Genomic DNA, 26,474 nt, shown 5'->3' with positions numbered 1-26,474 from the left:
GGAGGGCAACCCGCAGCATTAAATAGCCGGGCGGAAGAGGCGGGGCTGGAGTTAGTCCGCGCTCTGGGGGAAGCGTGAGTATTACTACATGCTCTCTCCGACTGGGACCTTCTGCACGTCCCTCCATTCCCGGGGTCGCTGTTGGAAGGCAGGGTATTCGGGAGGCTGCGGCCTCTGCCGAGCAGGTAAGAAACCGAAACTCGGAGGCCTCCCCGCAAGGACCGATGCTCGCGTTTCGGGCCCACGCAGTCCCGGCGAAGGAGGACGGGGGAGGGGGCGTGGCGCGGCGCGCGTTCCTGGCCCCGCCCCCGCCGCAAAGGCTGCTGGGACCAGGCGGGTTCTAGGGTTAGGCAAAGTGGTTGCTGGATCTTGTAGTCCCGCTTTCTCATCCTGTGTTCTAGGTTTTTGTTTTTTGTTTTTTAATATATTTTATTGATTTTTTTTTTTTTTTTTTTTTTTTTTTTTACAGAGAGGAAGGGAGAGGGATAGAGAGTTAGAAACAGCGATGAGAGAGAAACATCGATCAGCTGCCTCCTGCACACTCCCTACTGGGGATGTGCCCGCAACCAAGGTACATGCCCTTGACCGGATTCAAACCTGGGACCATTCAGTCAGCAGGCCCATGCTCTATCCACTGAGCCAAATCGGTTAGGGCTGTTCTAGGTTATTTACATGCGTTATTAATATATATGCCTTCTTTCATAATTTTGTGGCTGCAGTCTGTGAAGCATCGTAACACACGTTCATTAAATCCGTAAGTAGACGGACGAGCACCCTTTACCCCAGTATTGTAGATGAGGACAGTGTTAAAAAGCAGGAGGTAAAGTAACTTATCCAGAGCCGTTGGACCCAGACCATGCTTCAGACTCCCAGTCTTGTGCCCTATTCCCTTGTGCCCCAACAGATAAGAATCTAGTTACTTTTGACCATTGTTTTCTCAAACCCACATTTCTCTCTCCACTCTTGTCTTCTCTCTCCACTCTTGTCGTTCCAAAGTCAGTATATGTGGGTTTTCATAATTCTTAGGTTCATTCCCTATTTACAACCAGCCCCTGCATCTGATAACCTTTTAAAACACATTGTTGAATGAAAAAGGATGCTTGCAATGTACGATTTCTTAGGCTGTGGACTCAGGGTCATTAGGCCATCTGCTCAGTAACAGTCTTCATTCACAAAGAGTGGAACTCAAAAATACTTGAGGATGTGGAGTGTTTTAAACCTGCTCTCTTATTTTGATTTGCATCCCAACTTGAGAACACTAGCTCTGTACTCATACTGGAGAAATGAGATAATAAGTAAATGTATGATTGCCTGCCCTGGCCAGTGTGGCTCAATTGGTTGGAATGTCATCCTGTGCACTGAAGGGTTGAGGGTTCAATTCCCAGTCAGGGTACATACCCAGGCTTAGGTTTTGATCCCTGGTTGGGGTAGATATGGGAGGCAACCGATCGATGTTTCTTTCTCACATCTATGTTTCTCTCTCTTTCCCCCTTTCCCTTCTTCTCTCTCTAAAATAAAGGAAAAATAAAATAAATGTATGATTGCCTGTTACCAAAGTAATACTATTGATTAATTTGGACTGTTGGTTAATTCAAGACTGGTTTGGCATTAACAGCACAGACTGTGTAGATGGTAATCAGTTCAAGGGATCCTGGGTGTCAAAAGAATTACTGATAGAATCACTCCAACTATGAGTTGGAATAAATCCCCTGATTTTAGATTAACTGGTTTTGCAAAAGGATTCTGCCCTTTAGCACAGGGAAAGGTCAGCGAGACTGTTGAAATTTGCTTTCACCTTTACACCTTTCAATTCAGGGCAAAGTTCCACTGTTCACTTGGGCCTGATGATTCAGCAGAATGAGGCGAGTACTACCTGCAGGAGTAGCAGGCACTGGGAGCAACTCCTTTCAATCTAATTATAATGACAACATTTCAGAATTATTTTGTAATTTGTCCAAGGCCATTTGTGCAGACTTTGTAAGGATTAGCCACATTCTTTATTACTTTCACAGATAGTTTTCTTTTGTTGGGTATTTTATTGAGTTTTTATTTGTTTTGTTTTGTTTATTAATTTCTTTATTGATGGAAAAAAGTCAAAAGAGAAATAAGTTTAAATTTTTTTTAAAGGCTAACATAATGCCAACACGCTCTCCAAAGAGCAGAGCCAGTCATCAGAATTTTCATATCGATTAATCTATTTGTGGGTTCTGGAACTGAGATTATGAAAGAGTTATTTGGTGATTTTCTCCCATCTGGGTGAAGGGATATCCAAGCAACCAGGCAATTTCGTAAGAACTGAAAATATCGTGCCTGTGTTAATGGCAGAGTGAGGCCTCTATCCTTGAATTCAGCTAAGAAAGCATTTAGAGCATAGAACTCTAATGCAAGTTTATTTAGAAAGTCACAGAGGTGGAAGAAGTGAACCAGTTGGGCTGCATGGACTCAGGAAATAAGTTTCAGAGGAAAAGAAGGGCCTTATGAGGTTAGGAAAAAGAAAGCAAAGGTACATGCCTGAGGGAAGAAAGGGGTGAAAGTGAAGAGCTTTTGAGAGAGAGAGAGAGAGAGAGAGAGAAAGAGAAAGAGAGAAAGAAAGAAAGAAGAAAGGAAGAAAAGAGTGCACCTTCAGTCCCTTGCCTTGAGGGTTTTTATCTGTTTTCGAAGGGCAGGAATTTCAGGGAAGGTCTCAAGGGATGATCTCAATAGAATATTCATCAGTTTTCCAGGCATATCCTTTCAGGGTCATGGTCTCTGATTGGTCAGTACCGAGGCAGGTTATTAGTCATCACAGCTGGTCCTGATGTCAGCAATGGCATCACCCCACCTGGCCTTGCTGTTTCTCTGGGCCTGGAGCTGAAATACAACTGAGGCCCAGTTGTTATCTCTAGTTTGATCAAAACTCTGTCTCTGTGGTCAACAGACCAGAGGCGTTATTCCTAAGGTTATTTGATGCTGACCAGAACCTCATTGTCCTGAGTACTTAATGCGTAAGGGAGTGGTGGTGCACAGGCTTGTATGGAAGTCTATAAGACTATTCTCCAGCTCTTTGTTCCTTCTCTAAGGGTGTCTAAACTACATGACTCGCAACATTCTAGGGGAGGAGAAGTCACTCTGTGGGTAAGGTACTAGACTATAATACTTATTTTCCCAGTTTTGCCCATTGCTAGGCTCCAAGGACTTTTGGCTTTGGTGACATTCCATACCTGGCCTATTGGTCCTGCTCTGCTCATGCCTATCTAACTGCCTACTCTATCACCTGGAGAAAATATATTCTCTAAAGATTTAAAACAGGGAGCTCTACAGGTGGTAACTCCTTAGGCCCCCAAATTATGATGGTATGTCTTATTTTCAGTGTATGAAAGACACTAAAAGTCCTCGTAATTATTTGAAAATAATTACGTGTGAAAAGTAGTCTCACAAACATTTTATTAAATGTGATATGTTTGGCCCAGCTGGTGTGGCTGAGTGGTTGAGCATCGACCTCTGAACTAGGAGGTCACAGTTAGATTCTCAGTCAGGGCACATGCCCGGGTTTTGGGTTCGATCCCTAATAGGGGGCGTGCAAGAGGCAGCTGATGAATGATTCTCTCTCATCATTGATGTTTCTCTCTCCCTCTTCCTTACTCTCCGAAATCAAGAAAAACAATTTTTTTGAAGCTATGGTACATTTACACAATGGAATACTATGCAGCTGTAAAAAACATGAAGTGTTGGGCTATCAAATGAAATGAACTAGAGATTTTGTGATACATTATAGAATGGCTGAAATAGGAGAGAAAACTGAAATGAAATATCTTAAATGCAAACAAAAAGAAAACAGGAACTTTATGTAGAACACTATTTTTAAAACCAACATTAAAAATGGCACATTAGGAAATATGTTGTATGAAATATAAACATAAATATAATATAATAAATAATATAATAAAATCTATAATAATAAAAGCATAATATGCTAATTAGACCAGACATCCTTCTGGACGACCTAGCAGAGGAAGCCGGGGCTGTGAGGGAAGCCCGGGTCCCAGGTGCCAGAGGGAAGGATCTGCAGATCTCTCTGTAGCTCCTGCTGGGTGGCCTCAGGCAGTGGCTGACTTTTCACCTCCTTGGAGATCCAAGAGCCAGTGTACCCAGTGGTCAAAGTGAGACCACACCAGATTACAACTCTTCAGATCCATAAGAGACACACTCAGGGGGCAGAATCAGTGGGCACCAAAGCCCCACTGAAGCCAGTCCTGCCCCATAAGGGTGTTTCCAGCACAGCATTTCTCCCATTGTAGACACAACTGGTCCTCACAGCCAATTGGTCTGGAGGTCAATTCTGCCCAGTGATACCAACAGCAATCAAGGCTTAAATACAACAAGACTGTGCACACAGCCCACAAAGGGGTGCACCAAGAGCATCCACCTCAGGTGACTGGGGAGGCTGAGCCACTGGGCCCTATAGGACACCTAGCACAGAAAGCCACTCTGTCAACACAGGGAAGCAGCCAAAATGCAGAGACAAAGAAACATGTCATAAATGAAAGAAATGGAGGAAAGCAAACTACTGGATATAGAGTTTAAAACCACAGTTATAAGGTTACTCAAGAATCTTCTAGAAACCTCCAAGAAATCTAGTGAGACCCTCAAGGATATGAAAAAGGACCAATTAGAAATTAAGCATACACTGACTGAAATAAAGAATAATATACAGAGATCCAACAGCAGAATAGAGGATCCCAAGAATCAAGTCAAATTTGAAATGCAAAGAAGCAAAAAACACCCAACCGGAAAAGAAAAAAGAAAAAAAAATCCAAAAATATGAAGATAGTGTAAGGAGCCTCTGGGACAACTTCAAGTGTACCAACCTCCGAATTATGGGGGTGCCAGAAGATGAGAGAGAGCAAGATATTGAAAACCTATTTGAAGAAATAATGACACAAAACTTCCCCTACCTGGTGAAAGAACTAGACTTACAAGTCCAGGAAGCACAGAGAACCCCAAACAAAAGGAATCCAAAGAGGACCACACCAAGACACATCATCATTAAAATGCCAAGAGCTAAAGACAAAGAGAGAATATTAAAAGCAGCAAGAGAAAAACAGTTACCTACAAGGGAGTACCCATACGACTGTCAGCTGATTTCTCAACAGAAACTATGCAGGCCAGAAGGGAATGGCAAGAAATATTCAAAGTGATGAAGAGCAAGAACCTACAACCAAGATTACCCAGCAAAGCTATCATTTAGAATTGAAGGTCAGATAAAGAGCTTCACAGATAAGAACAAGCTAAAGGAGTTCATCACCACCAAACCAGTATTATATGAAATGCTGAAGGGTATTCTTTAAGACGAGGAAGAAGAAGAAAAAGGTAAAGATAAAAATTATGAACAACAAAGTGACAACAAATACATATCTATCAACAAGTGAATCTAAAAATCAAGTGAATAAAAAATCTGATGAACAGCATAAACTGGTGAATATAATAGAATCAGGGGCATAGAAAGGGAATGAACTGACAATTCTCTGGGGGAATGGAGTGTGGGGGCTGTGGGAAGAGACTGGACAAAAATCGAACACCTATGGACGAGGACAATGGGGGGGTGAGGTGATGGGGTGGGGGGAACTGGGTGGAGGGGAGCTATGGGGAGAAAAAAGAGGAACAACTGTAATAATCTAAACAATGAAGACTTACTTTTAAAAAAAAGAAAGAAAGAAAACATAATGCTTTTTAATATATATGCACCCAAGTAGGGAGCACTGAAATATATAAAACAACTACTCACAGAACTAAATGGAGAAACAGATCAAAACACAATCATAGTTGGAGACCTTAATATTCCATTGATAGCTTTAGACATACCAACAAAACAAAATCAATAAAGAACTATCAGCCTTAAATGAAACTCTAGATCAAATGGACATAATTGACATTTACAGAACCTTTCATCCCAGAATATAAGATTATACAGTCTTCTCCAGTGCACATAGTTGGGTCACAAAACTAGCATCAACAAATTCAAGAAGATTGAAGTTATACCAAGCATATTCTCTGTCCACAAAGCCTTGAAACTAGAAATCAACTGTAAAAAGGAAGTAATTAAACCCACAAATATGTGGAGATTAAATAACATACTACTAAAAATGACTGGGTCAAAGAAGAAACAAAAGATGAGATAAAAAAAAAATATGGAGACAGCCTCATCGGAGGCTGTCCTTTCCTGGGCTCAACTGCTTGATGGAAGAAGAATTTTCTTGCAGCTGTAGAACTCCTCGTGGCTTGATTCTTTAAGGACAGCAGGAAGGAAAGGGTCTAATAGACTATCTACCAGCTACTCCTGTTTTATTTTTTTTTAATCAGGAACTTTATTTAAACAGATGTTACTGGTGTAACAAGCGGTTCTACAGAGAGATTCCTGTCAAGGCAGAGATGAGCTCTGCGTCCTTTAACTGACCTGGATCAAATTTGGGAGTGAGGTGGGGGGATTTCTCCTCCCTAGTATAAATACTTTGCTGCTCATTTTCACTAGAGATGGTGGAAACACTGAAATCTGCCCACATTGTATTAACCCTATTGGAGAGGCATGTGGGCAATAAAGGTGATGGTTTTCAGGGGTGGGCAAACTTTTTGACTCGAGGGCCACAATGGGTTCTTAAACTGGACCGGAGGGCCGGAACAAAAGCATGGATGGAGTGTTTGTGTGAACTAATATAAATTCAAAGTAAACATCATTACATAAAAGGGTACGGTCTTTTTTTTTTTTTTTTTAGTTTTATTCATTTCAAACGGGCCGGATCCGGCCCACGGGCCGTAGTTTGCCCACCGCTGGTTTAGATGCAGGTTTTTCTTTGATGTGAGGGAAAGATAGGAGTCAGAATGTAGGTTCTGCATGCCTTTATCCTCCAGCCCAGTGTCCTCCAAGTGTGACCCGAGGCTGGGAGCATCAGCATCAGCCTCACCTGGGAATGTGTTAGAAAATGCATCTTCCCAGGTCCTACCCCAGACCTGCTGAATCATAATGTCTGGGCATGAGGATCAGGGACCTGCTGTTCACGCCCTCCAGGGACCCAATGTCAAGCCTGCATTTGAGAAGCCCTGCTCTGGTTTGACCACCTGGAATTTCCCTTAGAGTGCCACTTTGAATTTCTGTAATTCTGCCAGCTGCGTTGAAGACTCCATGGTGGTCTTTGAAGGTTAGACTGATAAATGACCCCCGTTCTTCAACATGTGCTAGGAGGGTTGCACCAGGAGCCTGTCTCGTCTGTTCTCACCACTAATCAGTCCTGGAGCATTCTCTCACCATAAAGATAGGATTTTACCATCTGCTTTCACTGCTTTATGTGGCAGGAAGATAAAACGAGATGTCAAAATGGCTTAAAAACAATAACATGTAACATACAAAATGCAATGTGGCATCAATATAGAATTTTGTCCCGCTAGCTCCCTTAACTTAGCCAGGTTTCCCCATGCACGCGCTGTCTGTAACAGTGTTGGGGGTTGCATCGCCGTGTACTCTAGCCACATCCTTGGGGTGCATGACTATAAGATAAGAAATCACAACAAATTTATGCAATAGGTCTTGGGAATGTGGCAAATAGAAAACAGCTTTTATGAGATGTGAATCTTTGAAAGTCAAATGTTTTCTGTTTGTTTTGTTTGTTAGTTTTCACTGTAAAAGAGATAGCTGACATATTAGAAAGGAGGGGAAAAGCCATCCATTTATTGTTTAAGAATCCCTCTGCTATTGTGGTTCTTGGATTAATGACACTCAGTTTGTCCACGGGGTGGCAGTAGCAAACCTATAGAATCCTTCTCAGCTGGGGCTTTTTTTCTGTCTGCACAAAATGAAAAAGAGCCTTCTTACATTCAACACCTGGGCATTTCAGGGAAAGGTTTTGTTTGACTTAAGTTATGAAGATAATTTCCCATTTGAGAAAAGAAGGATGACATGTTTACGTTCAAGAGTCATGATCCCTTGATTGCTCATGTAGTGCTCTAAGACAAATTACTCTAGCCAACAGAGCAGAAACAGGCCTGAAGACAAAGGCCTGGTCCAAAGTTATACTTCTGCATATCACTCTTTTTTTCTCCAAGATAAATAAATAGCTGGAATTTTTAAAAAGGTGAAATCACAAGTTACCAGTTTAACTGAGAGGCTTGGTAACTTGTTCACTGTTTCTTGTGAGTTCAACCTCATCATCAGTTGCCACTCACACTTGACATATCCCACTAAGACATCAAGAGTCTTGGTGGTGTCCTAAACGGTTTGGCTCGGTGGATAGAGCGTTGGCCTGCAGACTGAAAGGTCCCAGGTTCGATTCTGGTCAGGGGCATGTACCTTGGTTGTGGGCACATCCCCAGTAGGGGGTGTGCAGGAGGCAGTTGATCGATGTTTCTCTCTCATCGCTGTTTCTAACTCTCTATCCCTCTCCCTTTCTCTCTGTATAAGGTCAATAAAATATATTTTAAAAAATGCAGGCTTGATGTGGGACTTGCATACCAACAGCGGCAAGGAGAGTCTCTGCTTCTTAAATAAAAAAATTAAAAAAAGAGTCTTGGTGGTGGGTGGGTTTGCACAAAGCTCTTAAAGCAAGAACCATTGTGGGACTTCTTGTTCTAGGAGACAGTCATGGATTGTTGGGGTCCTGCCCCAGCAGATCCAGGGGTTCCCAAAGGTGTGGACGGAGTCAGCGAAGAAGGAATGACATGGAGACAGCGTTCAGTTGATCAGCATAGCCAGGTTCTCTCTTTAGGTTCTCCAGCCAGGTTCTGTCTTTATTCTCCTGTTACATCTGTATTTATACCAGTTGATTTTAATCCTATCCATTCTATTCCAAAGGTTAGGGCATTTATTCCAAAGGTTAGGGCATTTGTTATCTCCATTCCAAGGTCACTACTCTATTGTTCTGTTAAGCTTCAAGGAAGTAACTGAAGGAGATTATCCTGAGTAAAGATTATGTAGTTTAAGCGTGATTGTTCGTAGTTAAAGTGATTAACTACCCGCCTGGCACTTTGTTAAGGGGTTTTACTGATTTATTCCCTTCCTTAGTCCTGTTAATCCCTAACTCCAGGGAAAAATCCCCACCAGGGGAAACAACCTTTCTTGGAGAGGTGACCTTGGTTAAAGCATATAGCGCTAAGTAGGGGAGCAAACATATTAAGAACAGTATGCCATATACGCCAGGTCCCTTGAAACATATGCTGTGCAGATGTTTCTTCCCTGCAGCGACTGTGTCAAGCAGCAAGGATGGACCGGCTTCCGGCAATGGATGAGTTCATGTCTAACACTGCCAGCAGGGAGAAGAAGAAAACAAGAGGCTTTCTAGGAAATGAAAGATCTCTTTTGGGATTTCTTTCAATTCATTATGTAAATTCGAAGGGGATGGATATTATTTCTCCTCCTTATGTAAAAGGACTTGAACATGGAAATCACAAAATTCATGAGAATAGGTGTAGAACAGTGTTTTTCTTGGCTTCCTGTCTGACAGACATGGAAACATACACCCAGCTGATTACTAATGACTTACTCAGGCCTTGTCCCAGAGGATGTGACATTTCCTCTGCCGACTTTGCCTGCCTCCTTTCCCAAGGAGGGATCGTTACTCTCCCCGACAAGTAGAGTGACAAGTTCTTTTGTTAACAGGATCAATAGGTCTATTTATAATCTTTAAATATATATCCCTGCCTCTGAAATTATCTTATTAAGAATACCTTAATAATAATCCTCTCATTTTATTGCAAAAGGCACTATTGTACTAGAGTGGCTAGGAAGGAAACAGCTAATTATCAGGATGAGTCACTTAAGGTGGAAAGAAGCTCCTTGGGTGTAAAAATATCTGGTAATTGACATGTTACCAAATTTCTGAAAAATAGATTTCCATGTGATTTAGACTTTGTTTTTAGTTTTTTTTTCCTTCTAGATCACAGAAACCTTCCTGGTTAGGATTAGTATTGGGGGAATACTTTCCATTCTGAAATGAGAAACAGAGGCCTCTGTAGGGCAGTTGAAAGATCCGGATGCTTGCTAAAGATGGCACTCCAGAAGATCTCTTCCCATCCATCAGGGATTTTCTGTCTGCCTCATCTTTCCTCTTGGCACGCTGGAAGGTCTCAGGTTTTCACTCTGCAGGCAGGGGGAGGCCTGCGAAATTCTGAGCAGAGGAGCGTCATGACTGACTCAGGCTTTAACTGGGTCTCACCTGTCCTTCTACTGAGATGAGAACAAAGAGGGCAGAGGCAGCTGCAGGGAGGTGTGTGGAGGCCAGGGAGGGGTCCCCTGTTATTTCTCCCTCTGACTTCATTTTCTGCTGCCTTCCCCTGGTCCCTGGGCTCCAGCCAACTGTTCTCCTTGCTGTTTCTTGAACCTCCCCAGGAAGATTACACATGGGTTGACTGAGCCATTTGCTCCAAGTGGGACACTCTTCCCCAGGCATCCAAATGGCCTCCTCTCTCACCTTCTTCAGGCATCACCTTCTCATTGAGGCCTTCCCTGACCATACTGATTAAAACTTCCTCATTCAAGCCAGGTCCTTCCTCCCCCTTCACTGTCTTCTGCATTGGTCATCTGGCCCACTAGATACTTATTTGGTTGTGGTTGTCCGTCTTTCCGTACATCCAGAGCAGGCGCTCCACGAGGAGAGGCTGGGCCTGTTCACTGCTGTATCCCTGACACCTGCCTCTGTATCTGGCACACAGTCGGGTGCCCCATGGATGTCAGACATGAGCCCTCCTGGCGCTGCTGTTTCCTAGCAGTGGGACTCAGGGCATCTCACAGGCCGATGCCCCCATCCCAGAGCATGTCAAGCAGGGTGTGGAAGCGCAGGTCACCTCAATGGTGCCTTCATGCTGGACCCTTCCCGAAGTTCAGTCTCACCTGTCAGGTGCCCTCCAATGCAAAGGGAGCACAGCTACCTGTATAGACAAGCACATACTTCTCGCGACCATCTTGTTTATGGTCCAGGTTCTGGCCAGCTCTAAAGGTGGATCGGTTGCTGGCTCTCCAAGAACCTCATGACTTTCCAGAGCCCCCTTGTTCCCAGGAAGCCCCCTCATCCCCAGCCCACTGTGCAGGCGTCATGAGCCAGCATCTGGCAACCACTGGAAACTGTCCATTCCAGTCCCACCTGCTGTGTCCTTCAAAGGAGTCCCTGCCTCGTCCTTGTTTGGTTTTTCCTGAGACGGTCCTGTAGGGTCAAATAAAGAGGGAAAACCAGCATTTGCAAATTTGGTTAAAATGGCAGCAATTGGCTATTTCCCCACTCTTCAGAAAGGCAAACCGTTATTCCTATTTTTATTGTAATTACTCATTCTCGCCTACCTCATTAAGCTTGCTTCTTTCAAACATGAATACCTGGTTGAATCTGCATAACCTCTTATTATCACCCACCTCTGTTCACGCACAAGTAAGTGCCACTTACTGCTCTCCTGCCTGGCTCCTTTTGCAAATAAGCTAGATTTTATTTTCTCAAGCTAGAGAGTAATGTGATATCTTGCTGTTTCCACAGTTTCCTTGTTTTGCTGGCTTGCAAGGCTGTGAGACTTCAACAAATGTTCCGTGTTCCCAGACCTGTGGTAACAGCTCTTAGTTGAGAAAGGGGGCTGCTGTGAGCGCCAGTCTTGGCCCCAGGGACTCCATCAGGCGCTGGTTCGAATGCCTTCTCACACACACACCCCAGCCTCAGTTTCCCCAGTTCTTAGTGAGGCCATAGCCTTATACTTTAGAAATATTGTGACTATGACTTTGAAAATGCAAGTTTTCCCCCCAAACCACTCCCCGTTATCATCATTATGAAAGCAGAGATGGAATGGAAAATAGATTGTGAGACTTTAAAAATTATTCTTTGCTGGTCTTCTGAGGCAAAATTTAGATAAGAAAGCTTTTCAATTATACTTTTGTTTCTACTCAAAATCCCGTGACTGCTCACTCAAAGGCCCCTTGTTCTGATCTTAAAACATTGTGGACAGTGTCCCAGATGAATGGCAACAAGTCCTGGGGTTTGGTATTTGGATGGTACATTTATTCCCTGGGGAAAGAAGCAACAGAGTGAGAGGGGGCAGGGTTGGGGGGCAGAATGCCTTATTTGGAGAAGTATTTGATTTTCTGAGGATAATAACTGAGCATCCCTAGTCCTTGTTCTGTTGCTGAAAATAATTATGGTTACTTTTGATTCTGGAACGTTTAAGAAGAAAAAAAAAAGAAATTTGCAGCCTGGACAATTTGGTTTTGAAATGCAAACACAGGCATTATGAGTCAAACTTGGGCAGGGCATCATTTCATTTTGAAAGAGCAGCAGTATGATTCCCCGATTTGTCTTTGTTCTCTTGGTGTTTAATCCGGATTCCTGGGCAGTTGGTCAGCCCCAGCACATCTCCCCAGAGCATGTGGCTGGGCCTTGGCACAACACTGGGTGAATCGTGCCCCGAGGGTGGGGCTCCAGCTGAGGCCAGGCTGATTTTCAAGGCAGAATTGGACTCTACACGTTAAAACACTTAGTAACACATAATGGACAGTGTGGTGATTGGGGGGAGGGAGAGGGATTTGGGGGAAGGGAGAGAGGCTAAATGGTGATGGACGGAGACCTGACTTAGGGTGGTAAACATACAATACAGTGTACAGATGATGTATTGTGGAATTGTGCACCTGAAACCTGTATAATTTTGTTAACCAGTGTCACCCCAATAAAATCAATATGGGGGGGGGAGAAATAAAAATTCCTATTTTTTTGGGAAAAAAGGTACACAGAAGTGTCATTGTAAGTGACACAATTTATAATTTACTTTTAATCTCTTATGGTAGGAACTACAAAGCTAAGTTCACTTTCTAGAAAATTCTAGTTTATTTTCTAGAAAATTGCACTTTTGTCACTACAAAAGGTGTTTTTTTTTCCAAATGAGTATGCTTTCCAGCAAGAGTTTTAGAGTCACAGAGACAGAGGTTGAGAAGTGATGATGGGCAATGGCAGTTGTCAAGTTCAAGGAGGAAAAAGTCATGGTGTGGTTGGGAGACTTCTTGTTATCTATATATATAAAAGCCTAAGTGAACATTACGACCAAACGACCGGAACAACCAGTTGACCAGTCGCTATGACGCGTACTGACCACCAGGGAGCAGACGTTCAATGCAGGAGCTACCTGTGGTGGTCAGTGTGCTCCCACAGCCAACCTCCTGTGCCCCCCCCCCCCCACGCTACCCCTGGGTGGGTGGGTAACCTCCCATGGGCCCCCCCCCCAGCCAACCGGCCCCCGCATTGGCCCCGATCAGGGGGCCGGGTGGCCAAACTCCCGTGATCCCACCCCCCAGGCCCCGATTTGGGGGGGGGGGGCGGCAGGCCAACCTCCCATGGTCCCTTCCCCCCCCCCCCCATAGGCCTTGATTGCCGGCCAGGCCGAGCGACCCAACCCATGCACAAATTCATGCACCGGGCCTCTAGTCTATTCATAACAGAGTCCATCCTGGCATACATGTGGAATTCAGCAGTTTCTCTGCATCAAGTAAAGAATGTGATGCTGAGTAAAGGGAGCCTTACCTTTCATATTCATTACTAACCAAAGGAATGCAGGGAGAATGTTAATCCACTCTGTTTTTACAACTAGGAAAGCCAAGCTGTGTTATTAGAATCACGACAGTCATAGCTGGTACGGGTGATGGACCTGTAGTATGCTTGTGTGCATAAAGGGCAGGCTGTGGGATGTGGAATATGTCACAGAATCATGTGAAACAATCGGAATAATTATTGTTGCCCAAAATGTAAGTGTGCAGCCAGAGGAGAGATTAGTGACGCAGACACTGGGTCTGTTTTGGAAATGTTCTAAAACCAGACTGTTAACACAGCGAGCCATTTTAAACACAGCGACGTGTTTGGAGAGAAACACATACCCTTTTATTAGGAACATGAAACAAACTCTTTGAGCGGCAGCACCACGGCGGGTGAGGTTAATTGCTGGGAATTAATAAATCACAGTTGCAAAAGCGAAGTTCCTGGCAGGATTCTTTATTCAGCTGTTTTCCCCGGGCCTCATTACATTCCAGATTTACGGTCTCCATCATGTCTGGAGCCTGCAGTCCCCTCGCTCTTCTCCTCTGCGGCTGTTACGCGGTGGCCCTGGGAGCCCACACCCGGGAGCGCGGCGTGGTGGAGGATGGCGACGAAGAACAGTACGTGGCCGCGGTGTACGAGCACCATTTGATCTCGAGTCCAAACCCTCTAGCTCTCACCAGCCGCAAGCAGGCCTTGGAGCTGATGAACCAGAACCTGGACATCTATGAGCAGCAAGTGATGACTGCAGCCCAAAAGGCAAGGCGTGCTCCCGGGGCAGAGCCTTAGCTTGTCTCCCAGAACCAGGGGAGTTGCCCTTCAGCCCTGGGTCAGGGGTTCCTGCAGCCCCTCTGCAAAGGCGGCTGAAGCAGAAAGTGGGCGAGTGTGGCTGCTCAGAGAGTGGTCTGCGGACCAGCGGCAGCAGCAGCCCTTCCGAGCCTGTGGGACAGGCAGAATGTGGGCCCCGTCCCAGACCCGCTGAATCAGACCTACGTGTTAGCAAGATCCCTGGGCGGTGCTTTTCACTGCAAGTCTCAGAAGCCGGGGCTGGGTCCCTGGTCTGGAGTGTGGCTGAGTGGAGGAATTGCCCGGCCGGTTTTAAACAAGTGTGGGTGCCTGGGTCCCCGCCTGCAGAGTTGGATGGGCTATGGGCTGGCGGGCTGGGCCTTGGGATTTTTAAAGCTTCCCAGGGGATTCTGATGTGCAGGAAATCTGAAAACCACCAGGCACAGTGGCGTGTCCTGCCCCCTGAGGCATTCAGTGTTGCCCTGACATAGGAGGCATCCACAGAACCGCTGTTTGCTGCCTTCAGATGGTTTGGGGTTTATTTCTGGTCTCAGGGCCAGACCGTGAACAGTCCTGAGAACGCAGTGCAGACAGAACTGAGCCCAGAGGCACAAAGGGAGCTCGGTGCCAGCCTTTGTGGAGGCTTCCTGCTTGGCCCGCGCTGCCAGCGCCTGCCAGGAAGGGTGGGGCAGAGGGAAATGTCGGTGCCAGATGTTACTATAAGAAAATGCCCTGATGGGAAACCCATAACCAAAGGGAAGTTTGGGGTGAACCCTGTTGGTGGGGTGGGAAGCCCAGCTGCTGGAGGAAGCCCTGTTCCGCCTCCACGTGAGAAGAATGCCCCTGTGTCTGTGAGTTTAGGGGACAGACCAGTCATGCCAACAGGTCCTGCCCCAGACGGTCCCTGTCTCGGGTCAGGGTGGACAGGACTGCCTGGACAGCACTCTCTGTGACTACGTTGAAAAATTCTAGCCTACAAGGCATGCGAGCGCGCGAACTCACACACACACACACACACACACACACACACACACACACAACTAATGTTGGAAGGGAGCTTAGAGACCTGGTGCAACTTCTGATGGGTGACACTCCTCTCTATTCTTCCCAACCTGACATCCGGTTTCTCCTTAAACATCCTCCATGGCCCAGAGCTCCCGTCCCACAGGTCGGGATGAAAAGGAGTCCAGCTTAGAGATATTAGGCTGGTCAGTCTCCTGGGTTGGCAACCGTAATTCCTCAGGAGTTCTTGATCTCATTGAGTTATCAGAAAGGTGCTCAAGTCACTTGTCAGGAATGTTACCTACTTCCTAAACGGTCCTACAAAGGACTGGTAATACATCAGGCCCAACATTCTGCCCCAACTCAGGTTTGGTTCCTCTTCTCATTCCTGGCAGATATGTACTCAGGACATCCAGCTCAATTTTAATATTAATCTAATATCTATACATAACTTCAATGACATTTTCCATTAAAAAAACCATTCAATACTCTCAAAGTTTTGTTTTTACTAAAGGAAGTCAAGTATAATTTTCAAAAAGTTAAAACTATGAGTCATATAAATACAGAATGAACATGTGTCAAAGCTTTTCTTGAACTCTAAGATGATAAAGCTGGTTTAACCAAGAATAGTGTGTGTCAGTCAGATGAATGTGGTCGTGAATTTGTCAATAGATACAAAACTGGCCACTGTCCTGCGGGGCAGTAAAATTGTGGTCTTTAGCGTAACGTTTTATTAAATAGCAAAGCCAAACAGTGGTACATTCACTGGAGAAATAGTCTTTGCATGAGGGTAATTAGTACCCTCGTGTATCTTGGAAAGGCTTATATTCTTCCTCTTGCTTTATTTCCAAGTTTGCGAAAATGTTCCCTTACATTTATCTCATACTCTGCTGGAGGAGTGTCCATTGGTGTAATTTTTCTGGAAAGCTACTTGGCAGTGTATGTTAAGAACATACAACTTCTCCTACCCTTGACATAGTAATTTCACTTATAATCAAAGATCCAATAAAAGAAATAATCAGAGATCCAATCAAAGATTTGTGTACAACACTCATTATTCATGAAGTGTTTTGAACACCCTGTATGCAGATGGTCATCACTGTTTTCTTTTTATCACAAAAATTGGTAACAATTCAACCTTTCAATAATAGAGAATAGACTTGTGGTGTCCTCTTAAATTAAATATGGCCATTACAAATGATATTTTTAAGGTATCTTTGTAGTCTTGATGTTTTATGAAGTGAGAAATTCAAGATGGAAAACTCTTACTTATCTCAATTAGACACACACAGAGAGAGAATGAAACTAGCCAACATATTAACAATAAGTATCTTTATGTCACCGGATTGTGAATTCTTACTTTATATTTTCTGTCTTCCAAGTTTTCTAACGTTAAACTTTTGAAAATTTTATAACCCGAAAAAAAATGTATAAAGTTTTCAGTGCATTCCAGAAATAAGTGACTCATATGGCCCATTATTTTTGATTATTCATGCCTCCTCTCCTTCCTCCCCCCTTTCACTTTGGGGCAATATCCCAGGCTTGACATTTGAAGCCACGGAAGCGGAGAATAGCAGAAGCATGAGGCCCTTGTACTGAGAGCTGAGGGCTGTCCAGCTTGTTTGGGTTTTGTAGGTTGCTGCAGGCATCACAGGGAGCCCAGATGTCTCCAGCTGTGGGAAAAGGCTTGTAGTGTGGTCAGGGTTCCGCAGGGAGCCTCCTGATGCCCAGTTGGAGAGTTGCAAGTCAGAGCAAGTCCTTGTTTCTACGCTGAAATCAACGCGCTTGACTCTTACCCACCAGCCCAGTGGGTCGCAGCCTTGGCTGCACCTTAGAGTCACCTGGGAACATTTAAACAAACACTGTTGCCAGGCCCCCATCCGTAATCAGTCGAAGCAGACTTCAGTGTGGACCCCAGCATCACCCCGACACAGGAGTCTTTTTCAGAAGTTCTCCATCTGATTTCAGTGCACAGCAAAGGTTAAAAACTCCTGGACTGGAGCTACCACATCCGTGAATGAGCCCAATAATTATGGCCTTTTGTAGTTGGCCCCTATCTCCTACTGCATCGCCAAGAACTCCAAACCCCTAACTGTTTGCTTGTCAAACCCCTGCTGCCTTCAACCCTCCTTCCCTGGACATGCCCCCAGGTACATGGTTGTTCCCAGAGGACTTTGTCTTTGTTCCCTCAGAATTAGGCTGAGACAGCTCCCCCAAGACTAAGATCCCTGATGAGAGTTCAGCCACCGGTTTGTAACCTCTGGTCCTGCCTGGGATACAGCAATTGCTTGATGGCTGTCAGATGAATGAACGAACGAACGAATGAATGAAGTGGTATTTCCCATGATCTGATAACATACTGTATACTTGGATGTTTTTGACTTACAGGGTGTACAGATTATAGTGTTTCCAGAAGATGGCATTCATGGATTCAACTTTACAAGAGCATCCATTTACCCATTTTTGGACTTCATGCCGTCTCCCCCATTGGTCAGGTGGAACCCATGCCTGGAGCCCCACCGATTCAATGACACGGAGGTGTGTGAGTGTCCCAGCCGTCCTCTCAGTCGGCCAAAGGCATCCAGAAATGAACCGAGCCAGGGGCCAAGAGCCAAGACATGTGAAATGAGACTGAAAGGAGACCCTAGGATCCTAAAAAATGAAACCCAAACTCCCCAAACTCCATGTGCCACACATTCATCCTGTTAAAGAATGTCAGATATCACGAGCCATTTACTCATCTATGGATCGTTCTGTTTATCAGTGATGCAAGAAATACACGAATATATGCTTATAGAGCAAATAAAGAAATGAGAGCCAGCCTTCACTACACCACACCCTCATCCTACTTTCCTTCCACGAGAAACTGCCATCAACAATTTGATGTGCATCCAACTCTATCTGTTCTTTTCTATGCGTTTTATAATTGATTTCCTTTTTTTAACCTGCTATATGCTTATTCTTTTTTAACTCTTGCTATTATAAAGAGTGTCTCAATGAATATCCTTGTACACATATTTTTGTAAACATGTCTAAGTTTTTCTGAAAGGTGAGAGTCCTAGAAATGAAATTTCTCAGCAGAAAGATAGGCACAGTTTTAATTGTTTTAAAGATTTTTATTTCACTTTACATCCCCAGTAACAGTGTATGAGTGCCTATTTTCCCACCTTTTGGTCCATGTAAGACAGAATAACCTTTTGAATTTCTGCCAACCTTATGAAGGTAAAAAAAAAACCTCATTATTTTAATTTGCATTTCCTTAGTACTAATAAGGTTGAACATCTTCTCAGACGTGTGTTGGCCATTTGTATTTGTTCTTCTCTGAGGTCTTCTTATCCTTTGTACAATTTTAGTAGTGGTTGCTTTTTATTGATTTATGATAGCTCTTTATATATTATGGACACAATACAGGTACTTTTCTATTTTAAAATTATATGGCCAAAGGCAGAATGTTAAAAAATCCATTTACTTATACATTCGTTTATACCTTATTTTCCCCTCCAGGTCCTCCAGCACCTGAGCTGTATGGCCATCCAGGGAGGGATGTTCCTGGTGGCCAACCTCGGGACGAAGCAGCCTTGTCATAGCAGTGACCCAGGGTGCCCACGGGATGGAAGATACCAGTTTAACACGAACGTCGTGTTCAGCAGTAACGGAACCCTCTTAGACCACTACCGCAAGTACAACCTCTACTTTGAGGCAGCTTTTGATACCCCTCCCCAGGTGGACCACATTATCTTCGACACCCCCTTTGCTGGCAAGTTTGGCGTCTTTACCTGCTTTGATATATTGTTCTTCCGCCCGGCCATCGAACTCCTCCGAGACCCCGAGGTGAAGCACGTCGTGTTTCCGGCCGCCTGGATGAACCAGCTCCCGCTCTTGGCAGCCATTCAGATTCAGAGCGCTTTCGCCAGAGCCTTCGGTGTCAACTTGCTGGCTGCTAACATCCACCAGCCGTCTCTGGGGATGACTGGAAGTGGCATACACACGCCTCTGAAGTCCATCTGGCACCATGACACGGAGAACTTCACAGGTCACCTTATCATTGCCCGGGTAGCCAAAAATCCACAGGGTCTCGGTACAGAGAATGCCACAGAGGAAATGGACCCATCCCATAGCAGATTTTTAAAACTCTTGGCGGGCGATCCGTACTGTGAGAAGGATTCTCAGGAAGTCCATTGTGATGGGGCCCCTAGATGGAACATGAATGCCCCTCCCGTGTTTCACGCCGAGATGATGTATGACAATTTCACCCTGGTCCCGGTGTGGGACAAGGAGGGCTACCTGCGAGTCTGTGCGAATGGCCTCTGCTGCCATTTACTTTACCAGAGGCCCACTGTGTCCGAAGAGCTGTACGCCCTCGGGGTCTTCGATGGCCTCCACACCGTGCACGGCACTTACTATGTTCAAGTGTGCGCCCTGGTCAAGTGTGGGGGTCTCGGCTTTGAGACCTGTGGGCAGGAGATCACGGAGGCCACGGGGTTGTTTGAGTTCCACCTGTGGGGTAACTTCAGTACTTCCTATATCTTTCCTCTGTTTCTGACCTCAGGGATGACCCTGGAAGCCCCTGACCAGCTGGGCTGGGAGAATGACCACTACTTTCTGAGGAAGAGTGGACTGTCCTCGGGCCTGGTGACGGCAGCCCTCTATGGGCGGCTGTATGAGAGGGACTAAGGAAAGTGAGGGCTGGGCTCTAGCTACCGCTTAGACAGCCCTGAACTCGCACAGGCCACGGCTCACAGCACTGGGACCACCTCTACCCATCCTAGGAGCTGGGGGAAGAAACAGGGGAGGCAGATTCCCCCAGCGTCTCTTCCTCTTCCATGAAAATTATTAAGCCATTTTTTTTTTTTGGTATTTTCTACCCACATTTATCTTTTCCAAGCCACATCTTCCTCCAGCAAATCTCTCCTTACACAATTGGCGTTGAGAGTTAAACAAAATAAATGCCGGTTTATATTGTACACATCCACAAGGCAGTGGGGAGTGTGTGTGTGTTTCCCTGTTCTTATTGTTCAGTGACACCCAGGGCATACAAGCATTTCACAGGCCTCAAACATTTTCTAAGGGAAGAAACAAACCCTCAAAGAAAGCAAAAGCTGCGTTAGAAAAGGCTGCCCTGGGCCCTCTTTCCATTCTGGGCGGCCAAAATTCTATCCAGATGAAATGCTAACACCAGAGCCACCAGAAGGGTGGATTTTGAAGCAGCCTTTAAAAACAGAAGGGAAGTTTTTCTCACATCTGCCTTTCTGACCGTAAAGGGAAGGTGTCCGGCAGGACTCACAGTAACTGGAAGAAAGAGTGCAGTGCCCCAGAGAGAGGGGGGCTGGAAAAAGTGCTGAAGAAAGGGCAGCAGTAGGAAGGTGTGAGTAATCGGATTCTTTCTGCACAACGTGTCTCACCCAGGGATTCCAGGGGCCTTAATAAATCACGCTAGCTTTGGTCAAGAGCCCTGCCGTTGCCCAACATGCAGGATGGAATAAAGCTGGTAGAATTCAATCCTCCCCCACCCCCAACCCCCCACCGCCTTCCATTAGCAGAGAGACACTGTACCTCTTGCAGAGAAGTTGCCAGAACTGCCAGAACTCCCACTTTAGCATTCATTTATTGAATCACTCAGCAGGTGTTTGGGGGAGCCCACCGGGTACAGAGCAAGGACCTCCCACATTTTAGTTCCAGATGCCAAACCACTGTATTCAGTGTGTGAAGACATTGTTAGGCCACTCATTTCTGTATTATTTGTATCTGACATTTCAAAGTCAATCTGACTCTATGCCTAGTAACTGTTTCCAATCATTTTTAAAGTGGAAAACGGATCATTTTTAAAGATGGATAATTAGCCGCCTGTGGTTTGCCTCTTCAGTGTTGTAGCTATTTTGTTATATTCCCCTTTTTAAATTAGGTTTTAAAAAAACAGTGTGTGCCTATGCACAATTATATAAGGTAAAATATGACAATTCTTCCTCACCCTCCTGCAGTGCCCCGGCCTTTTTCCAGCTTTTAGGCAGGAAAATAGAGAGCATAGATCCTAGAGTCAGACCGACCAGGTTACTGTCCTGGCCTCACTGTTTACTCTTCACCACACAGACCTTGGACCATCTATTGAAACCTCCTTATGCCCCATTTCTCTCATTGGGGGACTGCGCATTGAATAGTCAGTGTGGGAAGAAGCGAAGTCCCTGCTGACTTCTGACTCACTGCTAGTCCCACAAAGGCCTGGAATGAGTCACATCTTCAGGGAATGAGCAGGAACAGCTCAGATTCCAGAGGAAGCCCTGGGAAATCCCCCTGGAGCGGGAGCGGGACCTCTCCCACCAGACAACAGAGCTGGCCTGCCCTCCCTGGTGCAGGGCTGAGCTGGCAGCAGCATGTGGCTCCGGCTGTGGCTGGCTGCCACCCACTTAGCAACCCTGCCCCAAACCCCAGGGAACAGAAAGTATCTTAAAAATGCATATTGTTGCTTTAAGCCAAGATGATTCAAATCGGCCTGAGAGAGACTAGTCCCAAATACAGACTCGGTGGAACCACTTCAGCCAATAACCATTTATGACTCTCCTGCTGGATGCACACCCCACCCTTCGGAGCAGAGTACTAGGACTTTTCCCGAGCTACTTCCTATAGACGATTCAGAACAAATTGTCCATGAAGTAGAAACGAGGAGGAACTAAGTAACGGTGGTAAAACAAAATGATTTTTTACAATGAAAAGAAGCAGCTGCCAGATGGCAGAACAAAGTAGAGGATGGGAAAATGAGTAAAATCATTTTCAGGGAAAAAAATATACACCTATGACTAATGGTTGTGATATGCTTTTGTCAACTGTGATCCTGAAATTCAGGAAACAAATGGCAATCTTGACGATAACACAGAGGCAGGAAATGAAATGTATTTTTGGTCAAATCAGACTTGGGGAAGTGGCTTGGTCCATGTGGTTTCTCATGTAGGTGCAGCTGGGCCAGTCTGTGGTTTTCCTCGCAGAGGAAGTGAGAGACAAATGAGCTGTATGCACACGGGACTTAAAAAGGCCGGTTCCTAGAGAAGGCACACCACACCCTGCTTGCAGGCTGTCCAGTCCTAGCATCTACCCAGCGCCCCAGGGGAGAGCCTGCCCGCAGCCACTGCTGAGGGAAACCCACCTGGGTCACCTCTGACCCACAGGTGGCCCAGTTCAGTACCTGTGGCCATTGCACGTGACTCAAGAGCAGCCGGTCCAGAATGCTGGCTGGCAGCCTATGAGGTGGCCTGGCCCAGAGGCCCTGCTCAGAGAGCGACAAGGGTGAGTCAGCCACTTGGATTTGCAATGAAATTCTGAAATGCCATTAAACACCCACTAAATGAACAAACGTCTTCTCAACCAAGTGGATTTATGTATTGCAAACCTTTTTAAAAAGTTGTGATAGTGTGCAATGTTGTGCAAAAAGGCCCAGATTGAAACCAAATACTGATGTGACAGGAAGATCTGTGAGCAGGAGTGGACGCCTTAGTCTTCACTGCCAAGTCTCCTTCCTTGTGTGAGTTGCCGATTCCTACATAACAATTAAAGCAATCATGAACATGAGTGATTCACAGTGTCTGTGGGTCAGGCGTCTGGGAGTGGATTAGCTGGGTGGTTCTGGCTCAAGGCCTCTCATGGGGCTGCAGTCAGCGGAAGGCTTTCCTGGAGTTGGAGGATGTTTTGGTAATTGTGTCCCCCAAAAAGAAATGAAGTCTGAACCCCAGGACCTCGGAATGTGATCTTACTTGGAAATAAGGTCTTTGTAGATGGGACTTGGATGAGGTCACACCAGAGTAGGACGACCCCTCCGTCCAATATGACTGGTGTCCTTCGAAGGAGAGGACAGACACACCTCTGGCAGAGTCACCCACCAGCCCAGTGTGATGTAGACTAGAGGTTCTCACGGGGTGGTGCTAAGCCAGCAGCACCAGAAGCTCCTGGGAACTTATTAGAAGTACAAATTCTTGGGCTCCACTCCAGACTTGCTGAATCAGAAACTTGGGGGGCGGGGCCCAGCCACCTGTGTTTTAAGAAGTCCTCCAGGTGACCCTGGTCATGCTGTGCATCTCCCAAAGCAGGTGTGCAGGCCTTAGTCGTCAGTGCCTCACATTAGTTCTCTGAAACAGGCAAGTGTGCCCATTTTACAGAAGAGGAAACTGAGGTTTGCCAGGGAAGTGCCTTGCCCAAGGCTAACAGCACCCCGTAACAGAGTTAGAAGGTGGAATTCCCACCCCAGGATCAATGCACAGCTGGAGTTTCCAGATTACCAACCCAGAACTCTCATTTCTCCTCCTCTCCTTGTATTAGTTTTTAACCCATTATTACCCTTTCTGCGTGACATTGTGTCATCCAAATATATTGCTCTACTGTTTTGTTTAACCAAAGACAAATTAGTAGGAAAATATAATTTGTAGTTAAATAAACCTGCCCTTCATCAGGTTCTGTGTAATTCTGAAAGTTCATGGAAGGCTTCCTGTGAATGTAGAAAGCTTATTGAACCAAGGAGTTTATTTGCAGTTATTTTAAGAATAATCCCTTTATTAATAATTCCAGTGTGAGAACTGGCAGTGGCATGCTCTTGACATCTTTTAATCTGGGGCTTCAACATTTGAATAACATATGTAGATGGTTGCTTGTTTTTATGCTAACTGGATGTGTCTATTTCAAACCTTCTATTGCATTGAATCCTCCATACAAGCCCGATGATTCATTTTAAGTGTTTACAATTTCTGAAATATTAGCATCTGATTTAGGCAGAATCACATCTTTGATGCTATGCCCTTTAACTTCAGGACTTGGTTTGTAGTTTATCTTCTGAATCCCGAGTCTATTGCCATAGGATCCTGATGTGTTAACTAGAGATAGCACTACACTAAAGCAAACACACCACCTTTCTCATTTCCACACTCTAAATATACCTACAGGAAGTGTAAATGATCAGCACTCTGTTTTCTCTGAGTACTAGAACGTGATGGTTGAAATTCATACCACTGATCTGGAAAAAAATTGCAGGGTTCTAAAGCAATTCCTGAATAATCAAAGAAAGATAAAGTTACGTACAGGTGGTTTTAAAATAAGATCTGGGCGTTCTAGTTCTTTAAAAATTGATTCAGCAATGGATATCTTACAACTCACATAAAATCAGGTGCTAAATTAAGCTTTAGCTCCGTGTAAATTACTGTGCTAGAAAGCATGGAGTGTGCAAAGTCACATAAGAAAAGATTGTAAACTTTAGGGAGGCTTATTATCTGGTGCTCATATAAACACAGGAAATACACACACACACACACACACACACACCATCCAAAACAAATCAGTGACGGATGTTCGTGACAGATTGCATTTTCCACAAATGGCTGCAACGATATTTCCAGCCCCATTTGCTGCTCCAGAACTTTGCTAGTCCCCATCAAGATGTGAGGTCTGTGCCTCTTCCTTTAATCTTGGGCAGGACTCTGTGACTGCCTCAATGACCAGAATACGGCAGACAGGACACTATGTGATTTCCACAGCTGGGTCATGATCAACAGTACCGCTTCTGTTGGCTCTCTCTTGGGGCTTCACCATTGACACCCAAACACCACACTCTGAGGAAACACAGGCCATGCGGGGAGGCTAAAATCGAGCTCCCCAACCCCCTCTGCCAGTGGCGCTCTCTGCTGAAAGCTGAGGGATTCCTCTTGGAAGCAGGTCCCACAGTACCCCCTGAACTGACTATCCTACCTGAGGCCTGCAGAGCGGAGGCAAGGCTCCCCCACCCTGCATGGCCCAAAGCACATATTCGTGAGTGATTGCTGTTGCTGTAAGCCATTAAGTGTGGAGGTAGTTTGTTATGCAGCAAATGAGAGCCAGACTGATTTACATCAACCATAGAAGTTGTCATAGTTGAAGAATTAAAAAAGGCCAGTGTGGCCACACTGTGTGACAAGTCTTGAAGTCAGAAGGGAGGTAGGGCCTGGCCTGCCCAGGCTGTGGTGGGAATGTGGGTTTATATGGGAAGCGTTGGAGATCATCTCTGCGGAGGCTGCCGGGAAGGAGCAAGGGGTACCAGCCCTACACCAGACCCCCAGCCCAGGGTTTCAGAGCTGGGAAGAGAAGTCCCCATAACTTCAGGTAGTAAAATACAGCGGAGAGTGTGGCTGAGTGACAGGGGGGCTGCTGGAGACCCAGGTGTTCCATTTAAAGGACCAGTGCACGAACTTACCTGGACTCCCAGCACCGGGTGGCATTGGGGGACCCAGACACATACCGGGACGAACTGGATTGTCTGGCATCAGAGCAGGAACTCGGGGGGCAGCTTTCTCCCAGACAGGTGCTTACCGGGGTCACTGTTCCTGTGCTAGGACCTCCCCTGTTGCAGGGCTGACTGGCAGCCATATCTGAGTCTCCATCACCGTGGCCCACACTGTTTGCTCCGCCCTGGTGATTCCCTGAGGCCCTGCCCATCCAATTTGCAGTCCCACCCAACCTGTTTGCAGCAGCTTCTCCATATGAAATGCCTGTCCTAGTTCAGGCTTCAGACTTTGGTAAAATCTCTCAAACAAGCTGCAGCTGGTGTCAGTGTGCCCCAAACCTATCAGTAAAAGGCCCAGACTAGGCACTAGCACCAGCCTGCCTTGCTTCACAGCTGGACCTCACCTCCTGCATAGCAGCTCTCCCACTGCAGTCACAGCTGGTCCGCAGAGCCCACTGACCTGGACATTAACTCCTCCCAGAGACACCAACAGCAAGCAAGGTTCAACTACAAGACTGTGCACTCAGCCCACACAGGGGCGCACCTAGAGTGCCCAGCTCAGGTGACTGGGGAGGCTGGGCCACTGGGTCCTACAGGACACCTACTATACAAGGCCACTCTACCAATGCCAGGAGACAGAGTAGATCTACTTAGTACATAGAAACAAACACAAGGAAGCAGCCAAAATGTGGAGACAAAGAAACATGTCACAAATGAAAGAAATGGAAGCAAGCAAACTACTGGATACAGAGTTCAAAACCATTGTTATATGGTTACTCAAGGATCTTCATGAGACTTTCAAGGATTTTAGTGAGAATGTCAAATACACGAAAAAGGACCAGTCAGAAATTAAGCATACACGAACTGAAATAAAGAACAATTTACAGGGGTTCAACAGTAGAGGATTCCGAGAATCAAATCAATGATTTGAAATATGAGGAAGC

The 26,474-nt window shown here is 45.5% G+C and overlaps 1 protein-coding gene across 2 annotated transcripts; it reads left to right on the top strand.

The window, feature by feature from the left end:
* Nucleotides 1-2: 2 nt before the first annotated feature.
* On the top strand, nucleotides 3-20,277 carry BTD (biotinidase). 2 transcript variants are annotated; one of them, XM_006083675.3, is made up of 4 exons: nucleotides 3-185; nucleotides 14,009-14,273; nucleotides 17,691-17,840; nucleotides 18,807-20,277. In XM_006083675.3, exons 2-4 carry the CDS (start codon nucleotides 14,025-14,027, stop codon nucleotides 19,974-19,976), a joined length of 1,569 nt encoding a protein of 522 aa, XP_006083737.1. In that variant the 5' UTR covers nucleotides 3-185; nucleotides 14,009-14,024; the 3' UTR covers nucleotides 19,977-20,277. The 2 variants fall into 2 exon arrangements, with proteins under 2 accessions (XP_006083737.1, XP_014306129.1); XM_014450643.2 differs by having other exon boundaries at nucleotides 6-74.
* Nucleotides 20,278-26,474: the final 6,197 nt, after the last annotated feature.

This window comes from Myotis lucifugus, unplaced genomic scaffold, assembly GCF_000147115.1.
Source record: "Myotis lucifugus unplaced genomic scaffold, Myoluc2.0 scaffold_8, whole genome shotgun sequence".
NCBI lineage: Eukaryota > Metazoa > Chordata > Mammalia > Chiroptera > Vespertilionidae > Myotis > Myotis lucifugus.
This window is presented reverse-complemented; position numbering and strand designations above follow the sequence as displayed.

Bases quoted from the DNA above. Each gene is read 5' to 3' on its own strand.
- BTD (XM_006083675.3), top strand. From the start codon at position 14,025: ATGTCTGGAGCCTGCAGTCCCCTCGCTCTTCTCCTCTGCGGCTGTTAC. The intron at 14,274-17,690 runs GCAAGGCGTGCT...TTTGACTTACAG, and splicing joins TGATGACTGCAGCCCAAAAG to GGTGTACAGATTATAGTGTT. The intron at 17,841-18,806 runs GTGTGTGAGTGT...TTTCCCCTCCAG, and splicing joins ACCGATTCAATGACACGGAG to GTCCTCCAGCACCTGAGCTG.